General features: G+C 41.0%; 1 protein-coding gene across 5 annotated transcripts in view; it reads right to left on the reverse strand.

Annotated features, from left to right (window-relative positions):
- Positions 1 to 22,699, reverse strand: part of COL11A1 (collagen type XI alpha 1 chain) — a 360,373-nt gene that overhangs the window by 109,530 nt on the left and 228,144 nt on the right. For all 5 annotated transcript variants that reach the window (XM_069232190.1, XM_069232193.1, XM_069232189.1 and 2 more), the window contains 6 exons: positions 20,369 to 20,422; positions 16,024 to 16,068; positions 13,121 to 13,174; positions 12,970 to 13,014; positions 6,776 to 6,829; positions 4,976 to 5,029 (listed from right to left, as the gene is read on the reverse strand). In XM_069232190.1, the coding sequence (XP_069088291.1) occupies positions 4,976 to 5,029; positions 6,776 to 6,829; positions 12,970 to 13,014; positions 13,121 to 13,174; positions 16,024 to 16,068; positions 20,369 to 20,422 (306 nt within the window). The remainder of the gene's footprint in view (positions 1 to 4,975; positions 5,030 to 6,775; positions 6,830 to 12,969; positions 13,015 to 13,120; positions 13,175 to 16,023; positions 16,069 to 20,368; positions 20,423 to 22,699) is intronic.

The raw sequence follows: 22,699 nt of genomic DNA on the forward strand, positions 1-22,699 counted from the left end.
ATGAAACATTTGTTCCTTTGTTTCCATTTGCTAGGATCTGGCAACCAACTATGGGGGTCATTCTGACCCCGGCGGTCTAAGACCGCCGGGGCCAGGGTCGGCGGGAGCACCGCCGACAGGCCGGCGGTGCCCCGCAGGGCATTCTGACCGCGGCGGTTCGGCTGCGGTCAGAAGAGGCAAACCGGCGGTCTCCCGCCGGTTTACCGCTGCCCTTTGAATCCCCCATGGCGGCGCAGCTTGCTGCGCCGCCATGGGGGATTCTGACACCCCCTACCGCCATCCTGTTCCTGGCGGTTCGCCCGCCAGGAACAGGATGGCGGTAGGGGGTGCCGCGGGGCCCCTGGGGGCCCCTGCCGTGCCCATGCCATTGGCATGGGAACGGCAGGGGCCCCCGTAAGAGGGCCCCACAAAGTATTTCAGTGTCTGCCTAGCAGACACTGAAATACGCGACGGGTGCAACTGCACCCGTCGCACCTTCCCACTCCGCCGGCTCAATTCTGAGCCGGCATCCTAGTGGGAAGGTTGATTTGCCCTGGGCTGGCGGGCGGCCTTTTGGCGGCCGCCCGCCAGCCCAGGGCAAATCTCAGAATCACCGCCACGGTCTTTCGATCGCGGTGCGGTGTTCTGACGGCGGAACCTTGGCGGACGGCCTCCGCCGTCCGCCAAGGTTAGAATCAGCCACTATGTCTTGTATGTTGTATACTGCAATTTTCTATTTTTATACTGTGATTTTGCCTTTGTATTAGGCAAATATCCATTTTTTTATTGCAGTCATATCTATACGCTGCATTAACTGGTTTCGTTGACCATTATAAATTGTTAATACTTGCATAAGTAATGTTCTAAATAATTTAAGAAATCCTCTCTTGATAAGATAGCTTTAATAAACAGCAGACCCCGGATCAAAGCCTTAGAATAAATGAAGAAAATAAGAATGAGACCACTGTCGATATGCCTGTTACAGTATTTAAGATCTAGCTTACATCCTTCTCTAATAAGACAAGACAAAGGTATGGTACTTAATTTTATATTAAGTTGACATGCTTCTAATTTATACACAGAGTAGTTCATGAATAATAGATCTGGTATATGTGTTTGACCAAAACTTGATTCACCTGAATTTCTGGTGATTTGCTGTTTGTCAGAGAAATTTCCTGAGTTTCTTTAGGTGAGTTCAGAATAAAGCATGCTTATTTACATTTTTGTATGTCCTGAAGGGATGGCTAGTACCCTCAAACAGGAAGGGTTGAACAAAGAGCAGCCCAACGATCACCTTCCCTCTTCTCCCTCTGAGAAATTCAATTTTTTCTATTACGTCTATTAAGAGCAAGGCATGGTATATAAAGTACCCATTTCAAAGCCATTTGACACACATTATAATATCTATTCATACGTCCATGCACTGGCTTGCCATTCTCCTAAACCTGAAGTATCAGATACTGCCCAAGAAAGCAGCATCATTACTGTAGATATGAGAATATTGTTTTTGTTTTTGAAATAATAAAGCCATATTTGATTGACAGATTTTTCCTCTCAGTCAGCATACATTCCACTAAAGATTAAAAGAATAGCATTACTGAACAGATGTATGAGTACCAATAACTTAAGCAGCCCAAATAAAGTGTGAGTAGATGAGTTAATTACACAAAACAGCCGCACTATATGCTTACCATTTATAAAAAGGCATAGGTCATAATAATTCTTAAGTGCAAAAAAGCATAATGTGAAAATGGATGTTTAGGGTAGTTAACACATAAAATAAAGGACGGCGTGGAAGTTAGTTGTATTCAAAGTTGAAAAACAGTGACCTTCTAAAAGACAGCAACAGAATGAGTGTCATATCACATGGCTGGTTGAGGAATGCCCTATTGCTGGCTTCATGATCAACAAGCAATTGTTACTGTTTTTGAGTATCAATATTGCCACACATCAATCACAGGGATGGGGGCCTGCAAGGGTCAGCAGATCACCATGATTGATTGTGATTATGTTTAAAAAACGTATTTATTTTTTAGAGCAGCACATTTTCCATAAAGGAAACAAGACTCTATATTAATAAACAAAAGTTTACCGGTGGATCACTGCAAACTGTTTTCCCAAAAAGGGAAGAGCTCCAAAATTATTTTACTCATTGAAGGGCTTATACTATTAAGGAAAAGCCTTTTTCCGTTCGTAAACCTTGTGATTTTGCAAATTACCTAAATCCCTACTTTTCTCACATAGGTTTTGAATTTGATCCCAGACAAAAAATATTTTTTATTTCTCATATGAATGGGCCATCATTTTTTGACTAGCATATATAGATAAGCCATAGAATGGATTTCCCTTTCTTTGAAGTGTATATTTTAGTAATAAGTATTAACATTCCATTGTTAAACTTACTTCGTGTTCAGTGTGGCAGTAAGTGAGCATTAACTGGAAGAAATCTTTAAAGAACATTATTATCACCATTGTTCCCTAGTTTTAAGTTAGGAACCGTTTACTTTGTCACAGAGCACTCTGAAGTGGGTTTGAGGTGCTGTGCATTGGTGCAATACAAAAGAAATGGTATTATTATGTAAAGGACTACATAGTTAGTTACCATTCATTCTGCTTCATCGTTCATTCTTGGGAAATTCACAAAATGAATTCAGATAAGCTGTTAAGTACTAAGATTCCTCAGGCCTGTTGTTGTTACAGGAACTAGTACTACGAGACTGATGAATCTTAGCGCTATTCAGAAGTGTTAGGTAAATACATGTAAATACATTGTAATCCTATTCAGGACATATGGCCATTTTTTTGGGGACATTACCAAATATTGTCCAACATGTATAAAGCATTACTTTAATTTGTTACAATTTATTGAAACTATGCATGCATTGATTTAGCTCTCTCTTCGAGTAATTTTTTCATTTAGATCTTAAAACTAGCGGTATCCAGCTTCTAAGCACTTCCAGTTTTTTGTCAAATAAAGGAAAGGTAGCACAAGGATATAAAGTTTAAATGGGAGAAGTGCACAATTTGGAGACATTACGAAACTCATAATCGGGAACCAAACTGCCTTACAAAATAGGAGGAAACTTTTCCGCCTTAAAATAAAAGAGAATCACTTTCCGAAAATTAAACGTTTTTCGGGAGCATGAATATTTATTTACAATGTGGAAAGCATGAGGATTTTCAGAACTTAGAAAGGTGAATGTTAGAGGAAACACATATTTATTTAACGAAAAAGGCAGGCACCTTAGGGAAAAATGAGCGTGTTTAAAAAAAAAATGGTATACTAGTCTTTGGAGAAACTAATTAGCATATTTTTGTGGACGCTCTAATTGTTATTATGTCATAACTTCCTTGGTGTCAGATTGCCCTTGCTGCTATGGCTGATCTTTCATGAATCATAGTGTCATTTTGTGATCTTATAGCAGCCATTACTGAGAAAATATCTTAGCATTTGCCTCTGTGTAGTAATTTAGCTTACACATGCTGCAAAAGATGTTAAACTGCAACTAAATAATGCTTTCTGGTCTGAATGTATGCAGAACTTTTAGCCAGAGACCACGCTCTTTGTGTCACTGATCTGATTTTTAGAATTAAGACATTGACATAAAACAAGCTGGTTGTTCTCTATGTGATAAACCTTTTGTCAGAAGCTGCACTTGGGGCCATATTTCTAACGTGGTTTGCATTGCTCTTGCATCACGCAACGTGATGCAAGATGACAGAAACCTTAACTAAAATTTAAGAAGTCATGCAAGGCCATTCTCGTGGCTTCATAAATCTTGAGTAATGTAATACAGCGCTAATTTCTGCGCTACATTACTCTGTGCCAGGGAAGCATATCCATGGTGTTGCGTTGATGCTCCCATAGAACATCCATGGATTTTGACACATTCCCAGATTTAGAAGAACTTGTGAATCTGGGAGTGAGTCACAAAATGATGCCTTCCCAAGAGAGGTGTAATGAGGGGAAATATGTTTATTTCTCCTCATTTTTTCTGCAGCACACATAGAAAGAGGAAAAAGCCTCTTGTGATTGTTTTTGTGCAGGGAGGTGTCCCTTCCTGTACAAAATCAATTCTGTAAGCAACACAGGTGCCTCTGTACCGTGGTGCAAGGGTGCCTGCATTGGTGCTAGGCAGCCAAAAGAGCCGCAGCATAGGAGGAAAGGACAGGAATGGGCTGTATTGGATAAAAACATCACATTCCTGCCCTTTCCTTGTGACGCAGGGAGAGCAGCAAGGTGACTTTCTGCACTACCCTGTGCCACAAGCCCATAAATATGGGCCTTGGTTTACACAAGGCAAAGTTTCTTTCTTTTTTTAATTTCTATACCATCCATCTCTCAGCAGTACCGCTATTTATGGCTGAAACCCACGTCACTGATTATGAACTTACTTGAATCGTTTTTTAAATGGAGAATGCATATAATGATTATTGTTCCTGCAGTTTCTGGTGCCAGCTTGGAGTGTGCATGTGCCAACAGATGCTACCTAGTAAACTAGGACAATCTGCTCAGCTTTCCTGTTGAGTCCCTCGGGCCATGCTTTTACGGTCTTGGCTCTCAGTGCTGGCAGGCAGTGTTGCTTTTTGCTCCCTTGTGATATGACACTCATTGAGAAGGGCAAGTGATAATGTACGTTTGCTGAAATGCCTCCTTCACCTCCTTTAATAGACTATTGTTTTGACTTGCATTACATTCTTATACTAAGTGCCACGCTTTTTATTCTGTCACACAATGGATAGGATTTCATTCTTGCAGACTAGAAACAATACTAAGCTGTTTAACACCTGCCCCGCTGAGCTTCAAAAGATTGCTGCTTTCGATAAACAAATCGACTCGGGTACGAAAACATGTATCTCTTTATGCTGCCATTCTGGGCTCAAAGCCTTGAAACATCTTCTCCTACCCGAGCATAAATGTTTACAAAAAGAAGCCCTCAGTGAGGCAACCAGGTGTGCAACAGTTTAGATCAAAAGCTAGAACAGATGTACTTACAGTCTCTCCCCGCTGCCCAGGGTGGCCAGGCAATCCATCCTTTCCAGGTGGTCCCTAAAATTATAGAGACAAACAGAATTATTCAGTGCTGTCGTAGCTAGGAAATGACATTATATTAGGATAAAAATACTTGAATTAGGTTTAACTTCGCCAAATGAATTAATTTGCTCTGAACAACATGCAAAGTGTTCAATAAGGGTTTCAATGTGGTAAAGTTTTATACATAGTCCAATGTCTTAGGACAGGGTTAGGATGAAGACAGAAGTTTTAAAGAGATTCTTAATGGGCTGGATTGCATAAAGTTCCTAGAATTAAAGTCAGAGATCTAGTCACGGTGGGGTTACGCCTACAATAGGAGCATAGATTTGATTTCCTTGGAATTCAGAAATAATTCCGAGAGTATTCTAGGAATCTGCAAAAATCAAAGATTTTCAGAAACACTGAAATAAGCGTTTCTGCATGTAGAATTGTATCAGACAGGCGTAATCATAGGCTGTACATTTGAACCAAACTCTGTTGAGAAGATCTTACATTTGTTTTATCCAAGTGATGTGGCTTGGATAATATAGTTTATATATTGTCATTAAAAAAAATCTTCACAAATGAGTATCGGAGTCCGTATCTCTGTGTGCCTCTAGCTACTGTTTCAGAAATAATATTTATTCACTTTGTGGGAACAGCTAAACTAATTTAGACTTACGAAGAGTTAAATACACGGGCCCCGATTTCCTAACACTTTGTTCCAGGTTTACATTAGTTTTGAAACCCTAGGCAATGTATTATGCGGGGATTTAGTACCCAATGCAACTCAGGATTTGCATTGGATAGTTTCCCAAAGTAAAGCAAAATTGTGTCATACGTGGTATATTGATATTCTCATCTTACCACTCATGAGTTGTGATGTAAATCCCTACCTGGAAACCATCATATTATTTGCACAAAAATCCAACACCTCCTCGACGCAGGCATGACAGGAAAAATGGTTTCTTCTCTCCTTGTTTTTCCTACTTTGCATGAATGCTGCGTTGTACAGTGCACTTACATAGCAGAAAAAGTGTTAAGAGATTTTGTACTGAAAGGGTATCCTCCAAGTAAAAATTAACTATTCATTACAGAATGCACACATCCTTGCACTACGGTGCACGGGCATGTATGCTGGTGCATGACTGAAGTGCAACAGAGCAGGGAGGAAGGGAACTGCACCACAACTTGGAAGATATGGCGCTTTTCTCCTCTCCCTCTTTCATGCAACGACGCACATCAACATTAGTTGCTGCACTGCGTTTCCTTTAGTAAATTCTGGGCCACAATATTTAAAGAGTACATCCTGACTGCTAATTGTTCACTGTAGCCGGCTTTTTTTACTTCCTTTGCTACATTGTCTTTAATTTCAGGTGAGTTTCTTTTGCCCTCTCTCTTAATCTTGACACAACCAGAAGGTCCTCTGGGCATCGGCTTGGATCTATGTACATTGAGCACTTCGTTTTTTCAGAGACATTTCTTTATATTCTCTCCAATAACATCCACCACCCAAAATAATTACCCAATATTTTATTTTGCTTTTCTCTGTGTCTTTCTTCCTCTGTGTTTGGTCACAAGAAGGAGTTTGCGATCTGAAACCCCACAGGACTAAGCATACAGGGCTTGTTTTCAGTGAAATAGTAAACTAATCAAAATAGGTCCTTAGTTTCAAAATCAGTAAACCGTCTATAATGCTCTTGGACATTTCTTCTGAATATTTTCAAACGATGCTAGCTGAATTGTGTCAGTAAACAAACACGGGTAGTGCTATATACTTACAGGGGGGCCCTTCGGTCCAGGAAAGCCAACGGGGCCCTGAGGCCCTTGAGGTCCCTAAAATACAAACACATGCAAAGTTAAAGAAGCAGTTGACATCATATATACATTGACAGTGTACTTTGGGTACTGAAATAGGAGCATACATTTAACATGCTGCTTGGTCAGCAATTGCCATTACTAAAATGCAGACATGAGGGGTTATGCTTATTGCGGAGCAGCAAACTAGCGTATTGCACAGTTTAAGGACTGTCAATAATTGGGACATCAGCATTACCTGCATGTAGCATGGAAACAATTCCATAAAAGCAAATAGCAATGATGTGGCAGAGCAGTAAAATAGAAGCATATAATATACACGATTAGTGTAACTGCCAACCCTAATTTAGTTATTTTGCCAAGCAAATGTATGAATGGCCATGACATGTAGTTCACATGTTTTAAAATGTGCAGTGGGGAAATAAGCCAAGCTACCAATAACCAAATTGAAGAATGGAATGCATTTTGTGTACTTCTTCAGCTCTGTAAGACAAAATCTTGGTTTTCAAGAAAAATTGAAACTGCAGTTGGTTCTTATCGTACGTACGTGTAACCTAGAAATATTGCAGAGCATTTTTCACAGCGATTTTACATTCCAGAATAAGTATTATGGACATGACGAATGTTGGAACATATCTGTCTCTAATTCTTTTTGTTCCTGGGAACTGTTACTAATGCATTGGCTGCCGATATAATAAATATAAAATTGGTGTTTTCATCCCAAATAATTAACAACATATTCAGAGACATTTAGGAGAGATGGAATCCAATTTGAATACATCTAGATCCGAATCAGCAATGAGTTCAGGAATTGTTCTGACCTTAAGGAGGCAGCTGGGCCGAAGGCAAAGAAAAGAGGATAAATACATTTTATCCGGGCGCTAATGAATTTGCCGACTACAACTATAACATCTGCAGTGCTAGGAATACATTGGAAAACAATTTTTTTGTTTAATTTCTCATGCTCGAAACCACCTGTCAGGTGGCACTGCCCCAAAGTGCAAAATTGTGGCTGCTCCTGAAATTAGGTGGTTGCTGCAAAACTCAGGCATGGCAATGTATTTTCTCAAAAATGTGACTAAGACTGGTTGGGCCCGATTCACAACGTTTCACAACGATTCAAATCGTTTGTTCTAAACTTAAACCAAAGGTCTAAGTTTACAACTTTGGGAAGTCACAAAGAACATTTACAAGCAGTGGTGGCTGTCACTGAACAGGGGTGTCAGGGCAGGACAGAGCGCAAAGGGACAATGGTCAGAGGGGGGTACTAAAAATATTATTGATTAAAATAAAAAACAAAAACAATTACCTTAGAGGGGAGACGTCTCCCCTCCGTCCTCTTCCTCTTCCTGGCTACTCAGGCTCCCAGCAAATCACGATGCTGCCGAACGTAGCATCGTTATTGGTCTGAGCTGCCTGCTTTACCACTCAGACTAGGAAGTGGAGCCTGGGCATGTTCTCCACTAGGCTGTGCTATACAGCCGTGTAGAGAACATGCAAAGTGAGCATGTCTTTTTGGCTGCCCAAACACGGGCCCCCTTCCTCCAGCCCAGCCTCGCCCTACAGGGAAAAATAAGATGATAATATCGTAATGTACATTATTATCATTATATTTTTCCTTTTAGGTTAAACCAGTCGGGCGACACTCCTCCGCCTTAGCAGAGGAGCCGCCCCTGTTTACAAGTAGTATCTTTAGGTCCGCACTCGGGGCAGAGATCTGCCTGAGTGCAGACTGTAAAGATGCTTCTAGTAAATGCCCTTCGTGAATTTTTGCAATTCCTCTCCATGGCTGTTCTCTTGTACCATTGTATTTTAAATCATATCTTAAATTATTTTAATAATATCCGTGTGCTATGATACTGTAATGTACAGCAACACCAATGACTGCATGGAGAACACCGTTGACTGCATGGAAAATGTGTGGATTGAATACAATCAGTCATCCTGTATTTTGCTATGACAAAGAGGTCAAAAGCTCTATCTAAAGAATTAAGCTGTGGGACAGGTGGCTGTGGGCTTGCTATTCCTTGGATAATAGTTGTGTTCATTAACACGTTAGGTAGTATGTTCTCTTGTTTACACGGGCAAAATGTGCACTCCACTGTTAAGTCATTTCATAGTCTACCTTTAAAGTCTAACTAATGCTCACAGGGCCTGATTCACAAAGGGTCTCTACACTTGTTGAGGAGGCCCTGCAGTCTTGGCGAAGTAACCTGCACTTGTGGCGGGACCTCTGTACTGCATTTTACCATTGGTACGTCCTTCCATGAAAAATGAAGGCCCCCGTCACATCTGTGGGGCCTCCATCACAAGTGCGGCGGTCCTTAGTGAATCAGGCCCATAGTTTGCAACCTATCAAGTGTCTTTTACTCAGTGCTTCTTTACATCAAGAAGAGATGGACAGATAGCACATTGAAGTACTGCAGAGTGTTCCAGAGCAACAAAAAATTGCCTCAGACTCTCTGATACACTGTGGCAACACGTCACATAAAAACCCAGTGCAGAGAGCAGTCTGAATCCTTTTCTCTTTCTCTGGGGTGTGCTTGGGGTGTAAGCTCCTCAGTCTTTGTCCGAGCAACTGTAGGACTCAGACAGGTCACTGTCTTCAACATTGCTTCTGCCACTAACATTACTTTTCAGCATCTGGTGGTTTATAAAGCACTCCTACTTAGGCCCATTTGGATTGTGTATGCAAAGAGACATTTTTAAAGTTTTGTGTACTACAGTGCCTTAATATCACCTTATTAGAATATATGCTCTTTGCACTCACATATAGATCTCTCTATTATTTAAAATTGATATCTAAATATAGATTCCTTTAGATTTATAGGGTTTTGTGCAGGAAATTAATTTGTTTGTACTCGGTTTATGTGCACCCTATATGCAATCTCAACTTTTGAAATTACCCACAACTTCTCACTAATGACTTGACTGGAAGTGATGAATACCCCCAGTAGAATATAAAGTCCTCAATTATGACTGGATTGTTATTTATTGCATCAAATAAATAACATATCCTTAGGTTCATTACTTAGTGAATGCAATAAATAGTAACAACTGTGAATTTTGCCCTGAAAATGGGGCACAACATGAGATGTTGGTGCCCAAAATGGGCATGTCCCATCATTTACTTAGGGGGTGATTCTGACTTTGGAGGAGTGTTAATCTGTCCCAAAAGTGACGGTAAAGTGACGGATATACCACCAGCCGTATTACGAGTTCCATAGGATATAATGGACTCGTAATACGGCTGGTGGTAAATCCGTCACTTTTCCGTCACTTTTGGGACGGATTAACACCTCCTCCAAAGTCAGAATCACCCCCTTAGTCTTTCTGACCAAGAAAATGGCTACAAGTAGATGCTTCCGTATGTTGAGTGAAAAATCTGGCTGTCTTTTTCTCTCGAAGGTGCTCAACACCTTTACAAACAGTGGTTTACATGGGGGGAGGAGGAGGACAATTTACAAAGGTGCTCATACTTCAAGCCAAAAGGTGGCAACAACTAGATTGTTAGGTTTAAGCCTGTAACAACAGACATCTTCTCAAGACTTACAAATGCCCAGTCCTCTCCTAAGGCTAGACAGCCAAGGCCATGAATTAATTTCAATAAGTTTAAATACTTTAAAAGAATACAGTTTTATTTATTTTTAAATTACAACAGGTTATTCAAATATTTTAGAATCCATTTTATTTATTTATGTATTATGAACATTTGCTAAAATTAAAATAAAGAGTTGAATTAAATGAATTTGATTTAATATCCTTTTTTGTAAGTGTTTAACTCCATCATTTTCTACAGGAGGATGTTGCAATACAAGTGGTGGCACATGTGTGGTGCTGGATGTACTCCAGTCCAATTTATTATGCCTTGGGTCCTTTTTAGGTGAAGCCTAACAGAATGCACAGCTGTCTGGTTGCTAAAACCTTATTGGGGGACAGTCTGAAAGCTGACCTAAGAATGCATTTTGCAGAGTGCTTACCATTGACTTTATGGTTTGCAACTCATATTTGTTTGTTTTCTCTTTGCTAACTTTATTTGTTTTATGCTGTCCACCATGTCTTTGTTACACCACTCCACTCTAATCCATTCTACAACACTCTACTCTATGAAACTCCACAACACTCCATTCTGTCTCACTCCACTTCATTCCACTCCACTCTACCCCATGCTATTGTACAACACTTCACTCTACAACACTGCATTCTTCTCTATAACACTACACCCCATGACACTACACTCTACAACAGAACTCCACTCTGACACGCTATGATATGACACTCTACTCTACTCTACTGTACGTTACTTCACTCTACAACACTCTACTCCACTCTAAGACAGTCTATGCCATGCTACACCCTACACGCTACACCACTTTACTCCACTCTACTCTATGTCCCTCCAATCAGTACCCCTCCACTCTACACCATATGCCCCTTTACTCTCTACCCTTCCACCTACGACACACTATGCACTATGTCACTCCACTCAATGCCATTCCACTCCATGCCACTCTACTTCCCTCTACTCTCCTCCCCTTTATTCAAGTCTATGGCACTTAACTCCACACTATGCTACGCCACTTAATTTGGCTATACGACACTCCACTTATGACACTTCACTGTATGACACTCCACTCTATGACACTCTACACCACTCCACTGTACGCCACTCTACTCCACTCTAAAACACTTTCCTCCACGCTATGCCACTCCACTCTACGACACTCTACTCAAAACTGTGTCACTCCAATCTGTGAAACTCTATTTCTCTATATTCCCCTCTACTCTAGACACATCCACTCTACAACACTCCACTCTAGGACACTTTACTCCACTCTTTGCCACTCCACTCTATTTCACTTTATAACACTCTACTCCACTCTACACAGTTCCCTCTATATCACTCCATGCAACTTTACTCCACTCTATGCCTCTCCACTATACTCCACTCTGCTCTATGACACACTACTTCACTCTAGTCTACCAGACGACTCTACACCACCCCACTCTATGATACTTTATGCCACTGCTCTGAACACTCTACTCCACTCTATATCCCTCCACTCTAGGCTACTCAACACCACTCCACCCCAATCTACTTTACTCCACACCAGTCTACTCCACTGTACTCTACTCCACTTTACTCCATTTAACTCCACTTTACTCCACTCTACTCCACAAAAACTCCATGACACTCAACTCTACTCCACAAAACTCCACTCTACTCCATGACACTCCACTCCACACTACTTCATGACACTCCGTTCTACAACACTCCAATCTACAACAATCCAGTTTATGACACTCCACTCTATGACACTCCATGACACTCCTCTCCACTCTACACCACTCCACTACACTCTCTGCCACTCAACAACAATCTACGCCACTCCACTCTGCTCTGCTTGACTTTACAGCACTCCACTCTACAGCATTCCACTCCACAGCACTTCCTCTATGCCACTAACTTTTAGCCCTGCTGAACAGCAGCCATGGTGTACAACAGAAGTAAAAAACATTGGCAAAGCCAATTTCTCTTACAAAGGCGAGAACTATTGACTTTTCCAATCACTGTTAGGAATAGTAAGTATAAATGTGCAGTTTGTGAATAGTAATGGGCTTAGGCTTTTGTGGAAGGGTGCAGGTCCCTCCTAACCACTGCCCCCTTTAAGCTCTTCCTAAACCCCTACTTATTCATCCCTAAAGTCCCACCAGTTGTACACTCTATTCCGCATTTTCCAACCACCCTGTTTCCCCCACATTTACAACTAAAACATGTGCCTATATATACAGAGACCGCGGCAGCTGAGGTGAAAATCTTGACATATAAACCAGAAGAGAATATATTAGGTGTAGTGTAATTCACATGGTACAGCATAGGGAAGCCACATATCATTCTTAAAGACCTACTCTGCTCAAGCCTTAGACAAACATGTAAACTATCACAGGTGGTGTAGAGGCTCAGGAATTTAGCTACTAAAATGCAAAAAGACAGTGTGATTAAAATGTCATTTAAAGTGGCACAGGTGAGAAGCATTTATTTCATGGCATTTACCCCAGGTCATGCTTGAAATGTGGTATGATTATCTACAGTAATAAAAAACACACCAAAACCAATTCTAACGGCTTTTAAAAGAAATTCACTTTTAGGTACTCACACTTTCACCAGGCGGGCCAGGAGGACCATCGTTGCCCGCAGTACCCTAAACAATGACAAATAAAAGGATGGTGAGGTCTATGTAATCTGACTAGCATGGTTAACTGAAACACAATATGCTGTCATTGTCAGGAGACTATATTAATAGTTACCTTAGGGCCTGGTTTTCCAGTTGGACCTCTTGGACCTCGAGAACCACGTGGACCCTGTAGGTTAAACAAAGCAGTTATTACAAGTGTACTTTAACTGAGGATCATAACAAAGTAATCAAATCTATAAATAATTGACTGAAATGTGGACCCTCCTTATGTAAGTTAGGCGGTGCTATTGATGAGAAGCAGACAAGGTTGTCATTGAATGAAAGCTAAGGGAGATTATGCCCGGGTGGTCCCTCCACTATTGAGGAGGAATGTCACCCCACTGCTGAAAGGCAAAAAATAAAGTGATAATAAAAATACTTTATTATCATTTAAAGATTTTTTGTGGACTGTAAGGTGGGGCGTGGCCATTAAACCCCCACATCACCATGGAGTAGGAGTGCTAGGTATGTTGTAAGTGCGCATGTCAGTTTGGCTGGCCATCTAAGGCCAAACTGACATGTGCACTTAGAACTCTCTACCCGAGCTGTATTTTACAGCTGGGTGGAGCCCAAGTGCAGACTCCCACTGCCTCCCTGAGCAGCATGTCAGCCTACTTAGGCCAATCCCAGTGCTTCTCGCTTTCTGTGTTACAGCATGAGAGAAGCATCTGGATTGGGTGGAGCAGAGAAGCATTGAGCATCGGGAGCACTGAGACGTCGTCGGTAGCACAAGTAAGTGATTTTTATACTTTATCATCCACCCCCCACCCACCGATCTGCGTGCTGCGACTTCTGCTGTGCTTGTCAGTGGCTGCCACTTCATTTCACAATGTCCGGCAAATTAGCATTGTGTCATCTGTCTAGATACCAATTTGCTGGACATTGCTTAATGTCATCTATCTGCCTTCCAGAGAATATCAACACTCAGTATCACTGAGTGAATGCTAAAATTCTTGGACGAGGGCTTGCCCAATGCAAAACTATTACAGACACTCCCTCTGCTGTCCTTGAATGCCAATTCAGTTTTATGAACCTGCTGCAAAACTTTCACCAATAGCATTTTGTGGTCTAAATTTGGACGTGTCTCCATGAAACCCTTTTGGAACTCCCCAAACACAAATTAGGGTATAATGACCAGGGACGTCTGACATTGCTTCACTGAGCACCTATGTAGAGATTACTATGTGGTTGAATAAATAAGTGACCTGGTCTGTTTTTCAACCTGCCTGACAGAAACTGGATTGCTTTAAGTGACTATTCACAACTCTGTCTTTCCTATCAGCAAAATAAAATACTATGGGTCAGAAGTACATAGATTTTTCATAGCCACAAATGACCTGATTTGCAGAATCAGGCCATCTGCAACCAAGAAAAAGCATTTCCCTAACTACAAACCCAAATTTGTGATTCAGTAATCTATTTACGGGTTTACAACTGGCTATTATGAAGGGGTATGCCAAGGGCATCCCTTACTAATAGCGACTCGCAGTGGTATGCATGATTGTTTGGTGAGTGTGAATGTGGTCGCAAAACAATTGCAGTTACCACCAATTTCAAATTGGTAGTAACCCATTCGCAAAAAAGAAGGGTTCCCCAAGGGACCCTGTCCCCTTTGTAAATGCATGCAAATATGTTTTTTAAGAGCAGGCAGTGGTCCAACAGACCACTGCCTACTCTTAAACAAATTAAACGTTTCATTTTTGCTTTTCATACACAACCGGTTTTCCTTTAAGGTAAATGATCTGCGATAAAAACTGCATTTAAAAGCAATCAGACATGGTGATCTGCTGACACCATCAAGCCACCATCCTTGTGATTTTTGTGACTCCCAGTGGGTCGCAAATTGAGACCTACTGCATTAATGTTAATGAGGTAGGTCTACTTTCGACCCACTGGGAATCGGAAAAGAAACTCAATGGAGTTTCATACATTTGGAATTGTGTTTTCCTAATTGCAATTTGCATGGAATGGCAGCTAAGAAAGCACAATTCCAAGCGTTTGTACATGTGGTCCTAAGTGCCTAAGTAAATTGCCTTTCTTTAATAACAAAAGATACATTGTTAAAAGAGACCTCTGGCTTATTATGCTCATGTAGCTATGATAGGGCAGAAGTAGCAATGAGCTTGGAGCTTTGCATGAATGACCTTGAAATGGACTCATCTAAGAACCCATGTCACGTTCAAATGATTATAATGTATGACCGCTGATAAAAGCAGACTGTAGTTATTGTTTGAACCCTGCACCATTAGTGTTAGCATATATTATCTTCAATAGGTCGGTCTGCTATTTAGAATGCCTCACTAAATATCAATCTAGTGGAATTGTTCTGCTGTCTATCCCCTTGTAGGAGACTGAAGGGCATATTTACATGGAACTGGTGCAGCGCTGCACCAAAACTGGCAGCGCCGTGCTGCATCAGTTCTGAAACGCAGGGATGCACCATATTTATAAAAATAGTGCACACCCCTGTGTCTTCCCTAGAGCTGGCACTAAATTTAGCTGCCAGTGTCAACTGAGGCATCCTTGCACCGTAGTGCAAGGGTGTCTGCGTAAAAGGGAATGATTGTTTATGTGCAGTAATGTGTCCCTTCCTGCACATAAACAATACATAATGACAATTTGGCATTTCTATGTGTGCTGCAGAACACCCCTGGCGTTAGTTTTCTCTGCTGCCTCAGACTTATGATTCCATGCAAATCTGAGGTAGCGTCATAAGCAATGGGTGTTGCAGTGGAACGCCCACAGCACCACCCATTGCACACCTCTCTGCCACAGAAAACTGCGTCTAAGTGGCCCATATTTCCAAAGCGGCGTTAAGCCACAAAATATAGTTTAGCATTGCCTTGTAAATATAGCGCAGTGTACAGTGCCACTGAAGTGTCGCTAAAAGTGATGCTCCGGTAGCGAGAGGGGCCTGTAAATATGCCCCTGAGTATGGTAGATCAGCAAAGTAAGCACAAAAAGAAAGGTACCCACCGTTGGACCTCGTTGTCCCCTTGGGCCTGGTTTGCCAGCAACACCCTGTGGAAGAAAATACAATAGTAGTCTTAGTGACAAACAGAAAAAAACAATATTAATCATTTGTGGGATTATCTTGCTCATCGCTAGCTTGAAGAGATTACAATTTAATTTCCCGATAAATGCGTGCGAGGCTTCTGTCAACAAAGACACAGGTCGCATGAATGCAGTGGATAGGCTGTAATGGTTTTCAACTGCAGTGTGTTTGGCTGCATAGTATACATATCAATATTATTTCACTGCAACAAGGGTTATTTATAGATAGGTATCTAGCTATAGGGCAGTAGCACAAATATAAAGCATTTCCAGGATAAATAATATCTTACGCAAAGCCATTTTCTAACATTTTTATATGGCCGCCATTTATATTTAAATATGAGTAAAATATGATAATATATTTCAGTAGTTTAGTACTTATGATCTCTTTGACTTTTCAAGAACAATCATATATGTTAATCTTAGCCACATTAAGAAGGCTAAAACACCTTGACAGAATGACAGGTCTAGTCAGCACAGCACTCTCATAAACCTGCACATCAAATGCGCGTTCGAGTCTTTCCAGCAGCCCTCCTCTCTGATGTCGAAATGTAATTTTAACAACCCCCCCCCCCATGAGCATGTTACTTTGAAAAGAATGCTTTGGGCACTTGTTGTCCTCTCCTAGCCGGAATAAGCAGATGCATCCTTGATTTGCATTGACAGCACCCTCAAATGTCAACAAACAACGCGCTGCAGATCTCCAAACAAGAACTGTAAAATCTGGTTAGCTCTGCTGTGCCTTGTTTGCACTGCTTTCTGCACTTGTATTGTAGTGACCGCGAAATGGTAAAAGCCTGTAATTCCCCATGACAATTGTCTGCAGGTAAAAGCAGCTTTGCAGCTAGAGCTCTCCTAGCCACAAAGATGCACTTCGTGACCAAACGGTGATGCCGTTTTTGTGTGTGAGGGTACATGTGGGTGCGTGCATGAGTGTGGTGACATGTGGATGAGTGCTGCACGTGGCGTGTCTGTGGGAGCGTTGATGTGGGTGTGAGCGTCTTTCAATGTGCTCAGCTGCACGAGGCGAGTAGGAAGAGTCTAAAAATCACAACTTCAATGTATTCCTTGAAAATCAAACGTCTTAATATTCATTTCTAGAAACTATTCATACATGTAGAAGTCATGCATGAAAGATGACGAGAGCATGAAAAACATGCATTTTCTCCTGCTAGATGAGAGTTATTTTTTAAGACTAGTTCTGCACAACAGTCTTTGCTTTGTTATCACAAGGTATCCGTGGGGAGGGCATGGCTGTATTTCCGGAGTAATAGACCTCTAGATTTGCAAATGTTGCCACGGAATGGAATACAGTTTGGCAGCTTGGTTTGAGGAAAATGGGCAAGTGCGCATGAAAAGAGGAAACGGGAAACAGGGTGACCAGAAGGCTGCTTGAGGCACCATGTCTCCTGTCTGACTTGGTTAGCGCACTCTCAGTCTCCTGCTCAGCAAAGATATGTTTTTTTAAGAAAAAGAGCATGCCGGATGTAAATTGCTGTATACACTCAAGGAGACCTCTTTCAAGAAGTTTAAATTACTAATATCTGTTTAAAACATTGGAGTAATTAATTTTATTCAACATGTACTGTATTTCCTCAATCATGCAGTACTTTCTTTTTCAGCATTTACTTCAAAGGATTTTGATGCATGAGTTAGTTCAGTGCATCATTCAATGATGGCCTTGGGCAGTACAAGCAGACTATTTCCAACCTGTTTAACGTACTGTGCTATTTCTTTATGGAATACTGACTTTACTCATAAACTGGTAGAAATCGTAAAACTCACTGGGAAAGTATGAATGTTGTTCTTCAGCAGTGTGGTTTCACACGAGTTAATAAAGACGTTAACAGGTCTACCTATGAACAAATTATGCTCGCCTTGCTCAGGGCCTCTTATTTGTCTCACCTCTATTTCTACCACCTCCTTCATGGCAATCTCTTATCATTAGTTCCCATTGATTATGGAATAACTTTGGAGGCCTCAAAGGAAAGCAAACCCAAAATGTATGGTATGGAGCCCAGAGTTTAATATATTCATCATTCTCAACTGAGTTTCCTGCTGATGTGTGGTATTGCTCTCATTGATTATAGGTTTCCATATTTAATTTCACTGGGGGTTTTCTTATACATTTTATGCCGACTGGCATCCTCTTCAGAGGTGCACAGATGAACAGGAAGGAATGAAAAGGCCAAACTGAGTAGTAGATTTATTTAGAAAAATAGCTCAATGCAGCATAGCATTAGTATTTGTGATGTAATGTGCTAGGGAGAGAGCGGTACAGAGCCATATTTACTAAATATGGCCTACTGCTGATCTCTTCTAATACACTGGGACACAACCAGATTGCCTAGGGACACACACCTTTGAACCATTGTTCAAGGGTGTGCGCATGGTATTTAGCATTGGTTTTCACTAGAAGGGTAGTCGTCCAGTATAAAACCCTATGTTTAGACAAAGGTTACATCTCACACCTTAGATGTGTGTCATGCAGTGCACTACACGTGCAACATCTGAAATTGTAGGAGAAATAAATAGATTTCTACTACCGAACACCTGTCTCAAGGAGACATTATTTTTCATGCAAAGCCTAACAATCTTTAAAGATCTAGCTTTCAGTCGAAATCCGTGTCTGGTAGCATTGGAAAATTCAAGTACTCTCCATAAACCATTCCTTTGATGAAAATTTGCACACGTCAGCGTAAAAATCTACTTACACTACTTATGGTAGCTTTCTAGTGCAAATTAAGTTTTGTGCTGAAGGACACCTACTTTATCGAGACTTTGCACTTTTCACATCACATTGTGACTTTGCAGCAGTGTAAAGACTTGATAAATCTGCCCCTGAGTGTCTGTTCTTTCACGCAGTATCACCTGTCCTTTGTAGAATCGAAAGACTTCCTGCACCATAAGGTGAACAGAAAGAAGAAACACAGGCTAGATTTCTCTGTACGGTTGTATCTTTCACCAAAGCTTTTGAATCCAAATGACTGGATAGCTGTTAGGGTGTAGATAATGAGTGTGAACGCAGTTTGTTCCAGTCTGCTATGTTGTAGAACATAATAATCTACTCATACAGTGCTTCATTTCCTTAGCATTTATCACATTTTCCACATTTGGATAAGAATATATCTAATATTTTTTTCATCTTTTCATTTTAGAACACCACGATGTGTGGGAGGTACAAATATTGTTTTTTCTTTTCTCTCTTTTTTTTAAACAAAATAAGCATTGTTTACTCTCTCTGTCCCATCCCCTTCCCCTCTTCTCTTCTCAATGTGTGTGTGTGTGTGTGTGTGTGTGTATTCATAAACTACTCAAGCTTACCTACCTACCACAGAATAAATATAAAATCCCTCTTTCTCCCGCCCCCTGGCCTCACCCGCAGTAGGGTATGAAACCGGTGGGACCCAAATGTTTGAAGATTTCTGCTATGGGCATATGAATAGTTGGTATACATTACATTCACTCAGTTTAATTCCATGCCTCACCAGTATTGTACACACACATAGGCCCATATTTATAGTTTTTTAGCACCGCATTTGCGTCAAAAAGCGGCACAAACGCGGCGCAAAAAAGTATAAATATGAGCCATAGTATCAAACGTATATTTCTACAATTCTATGGCCCATATGTATACTTATTTGCGCCGCATTTGAGCCACTTTTTGACGCAAAAGCGGCGCAAACTTACAAAATACAATTGTGTTTTGTAAGTTTGCACCGCTTTTGCATCAAAAAATGATGCAAATGTGGGGCTAAAAAAGTACAAATATGGGCCTGTATTTTGTAAGTTTGCGCTGCTTTTGAGTCAAAAAATGACGCAAATGTGGGGCTAAAAAAGTATAAATATGGGCCTGTATTTTGTAAGTTTGCGACGCTTTTGCATAAAAAAATGACGCAAATGCACTGCTAAAAAAGCTTAAATATGGGCCTATGTGCATTAGCTCTGTCCACCAATCGAATTCACTAGCGCCACATAGAGGTGCAGTGACCTTTCCTGCGCCTACAACTCATTTGTAGACTGAACAGAAGCCATTGATAATACATATTCCCCACCTGCGTCTTATAAACAAAGCAGAAAAAAGTCAGGTCTCGTCTTTTCATTTGATAAAATTGACTTTTTCATTTTCTTCGTAACTCATTTTCCATTATCAAATGCAGATAATGGAAGACCTCTGGCAGACCTTCAAGGGCAGGACATGGCAATGCAACAACTCGTTAACATTTTAATAACAAGAAGAGATTTCGTGGAAAGCTGCGAGTCGTACCCGAGCACCTTTCTCTCCGTTGGCACCTGGAAATCCTGGGAAACCGGTGGAACCCTACGGGAGAAAAGAGAGGAAACAAATTGTGAAATGCAAGCCCTTAAGTTATTCAAAAGGTCACATGCGTCTGACAAACATTAGCATATTGATGAGGCAGCGCGTGCTGTATCCAGGTCAGAGCAAATAGTCTTTAATATTGTTCTGAGGCCCTAGGGAAAATTAAAGAAAATAGCTTACCATAAAGCTTCAAGTCCGGAGTGCATTAAAAACAGCGAAACAATAAGACACATTGGAAAATGTTATTTCACCTCAGAATAAAACAGCAGAGCTCAAGCTACCATATAGATTGAACTATTAAATGAAATGGCAGCTGGTATCAGACGGTGCTCCGATGTAGATCTCAGCTTATACTTAAACCTCAGCATGTCAAAATTCTTTGTAATGGTATAATGATCCTAGTGTAACAGTGCTTTCTATTTCCATTTCTTTAGTGAGAAACTATCTCTGTTTTCTCCCAGACAAAAGCGTCTGTCCTAAAGCCACAACGCGCTTGAACGCTTTATCTTGGACCTGTGGAAACAGAATACTACACACAAAGAGGGCTAGTATGTGTAAAAAGCTCCGATCCTTGGTTTATTTTACAGACCACCCACTTTCTCATTTTGCACTGTGACCTTTCAGACCACTATGCTGCTAAATTTCTTTCATGGCTCTTACTATTCCACCCTGACATGTGATGACCTTAGAGAAAATGGAGGCAGGAAGGCAGCTTTCTTCTATGGCGGTGAACAAACCAATCTAGGTGAATATGTTAGCACATCACAATGATGCTTTTGTTTGAATTTGATGTATGAGGCTAGAGGCAAAACCTCTCAATGGGTTCTACCCAGCGCTTAATTTGTAAAAGAATAAGTGCTGAGGCTTTAAGTTCTGCTCAACAGCCTGTGGCCATAGTGCTTGAATGGCTGTGTGTCCAGTGCTAAGGCAGCTTAGTCTTGATTCCACTTCATGCCTCTTTCATCCATCACCAGACACTTCCTGTCCCTTTACCTCACTATTGCAGGTTTTTCTTAACCCTTGTTTTCTTTGTCACTTTTTCAGTGCGTCGCTTCCTCCTCCTTTCACTTTAGTATGCTTTCCTCTCTCTTGCTCTGGGCAAGGCCTGATGAGGTAATATAAGTGCTGGTCCCCAAAAATGAGTGACTCTAGACCCCTCCTGCAACTACCAGCCCAAATTGTGCACTGACTCTGCCCCAAGACCATAAAGAATAAATTAAGCTTCTCGTCTTATGGCTATACTTCAGTCAGTGCAAACAGAAATGTGAGTTAAACTCCCCATATCTTTTCTACATCTGCATCCACGCTGCAAGAAAGATGCAGTGTAGCTATTTTTTTGCTGGTGAAAAACAATGCGTCTTGTTCATGATTGAAAGAAAGCCACTGTGTATCCCTATTACAAAACTATTTTCGTGGCTTGGCTGAGCAACACATGGAATTACGATAGTTGTTTCTACATCCTGATTTAGAGGAATTTACAACTGTAAAGTACACTTAACGTGGAGATAAATTCACCTGCATAAAAGATTTTCCACTGTCATGTATATAGTACTGGGGCAAGGAGGAGTGTATTGCACTAGTGGAAAGATGTCTCTGCCAAAAAAGTGAATACCCACAAAATTGTAGTCAAAAAACTTTTGCAGGTAGTTATACAGCTTGGAAACACACTAATTTACACCCGTGAAAGTCAAGAGTCGTTGTCTTTTCAGGCTGGAAAAAGGACGGAGAGAAAAAGCACATAAAACATGAAAGAGAAAAAAAGAGTTGTGGTTCAATGCTGTTTCTTGGGAGGCCAGTTTTGGTGACACCAAAATAAGAAGTTGCCAAATACCAAGGCTGCCAATTCTTGATTCCACATCATACCTTTTTCCTCCTCTAACCTTCACCTCCTGTCTATTTATGTTTCTCTAGCAGGTTCACCTCTGCTTTCTCTCTTTTTCTCCATTTTCCTACCTTTCGCCTCCATGTTTTTTTTTCTACCTTTCTCTTGCTCTGGGTCAAAGGGTGATGATAATAAATAATGCGTTTCGGTCGTCCAGGAACGGGGGCAAGTATCCTCCACCTGCGTTTAGCCCTAGGAAATAAGCACTGGCAACAACCCCGTTATATCAATGCATTTGTGTGTAAAACATAGTTGCCCTTAGCAAAACATAAATTAGAAATGTTGCATGGGAAGTGCACCGTTCCACACCGTTTAGTCAAATGAAGTTTAAACCAGAGCGAAATTTTATGAAGGAGGGTCCATCGTGAATGTTCGACTTTGGTGGATTTCTACGA

Source organism: Pleurodeles waltl, chromosome 4_2, assembly GCF_031143425.1.
Source record: "Pleurodeles waltl isolate 20211129_DDA chromosome 4_2, aPleWal1.hap1.20221129, whole genome shotgun sequence".
Classification (NCBI taxonomy): Eukaryota; Metazoa; Chordata; class Amphibia; order Caudata; family Salamandridae; genus Pleurodeles; species Pleurodeles waltl.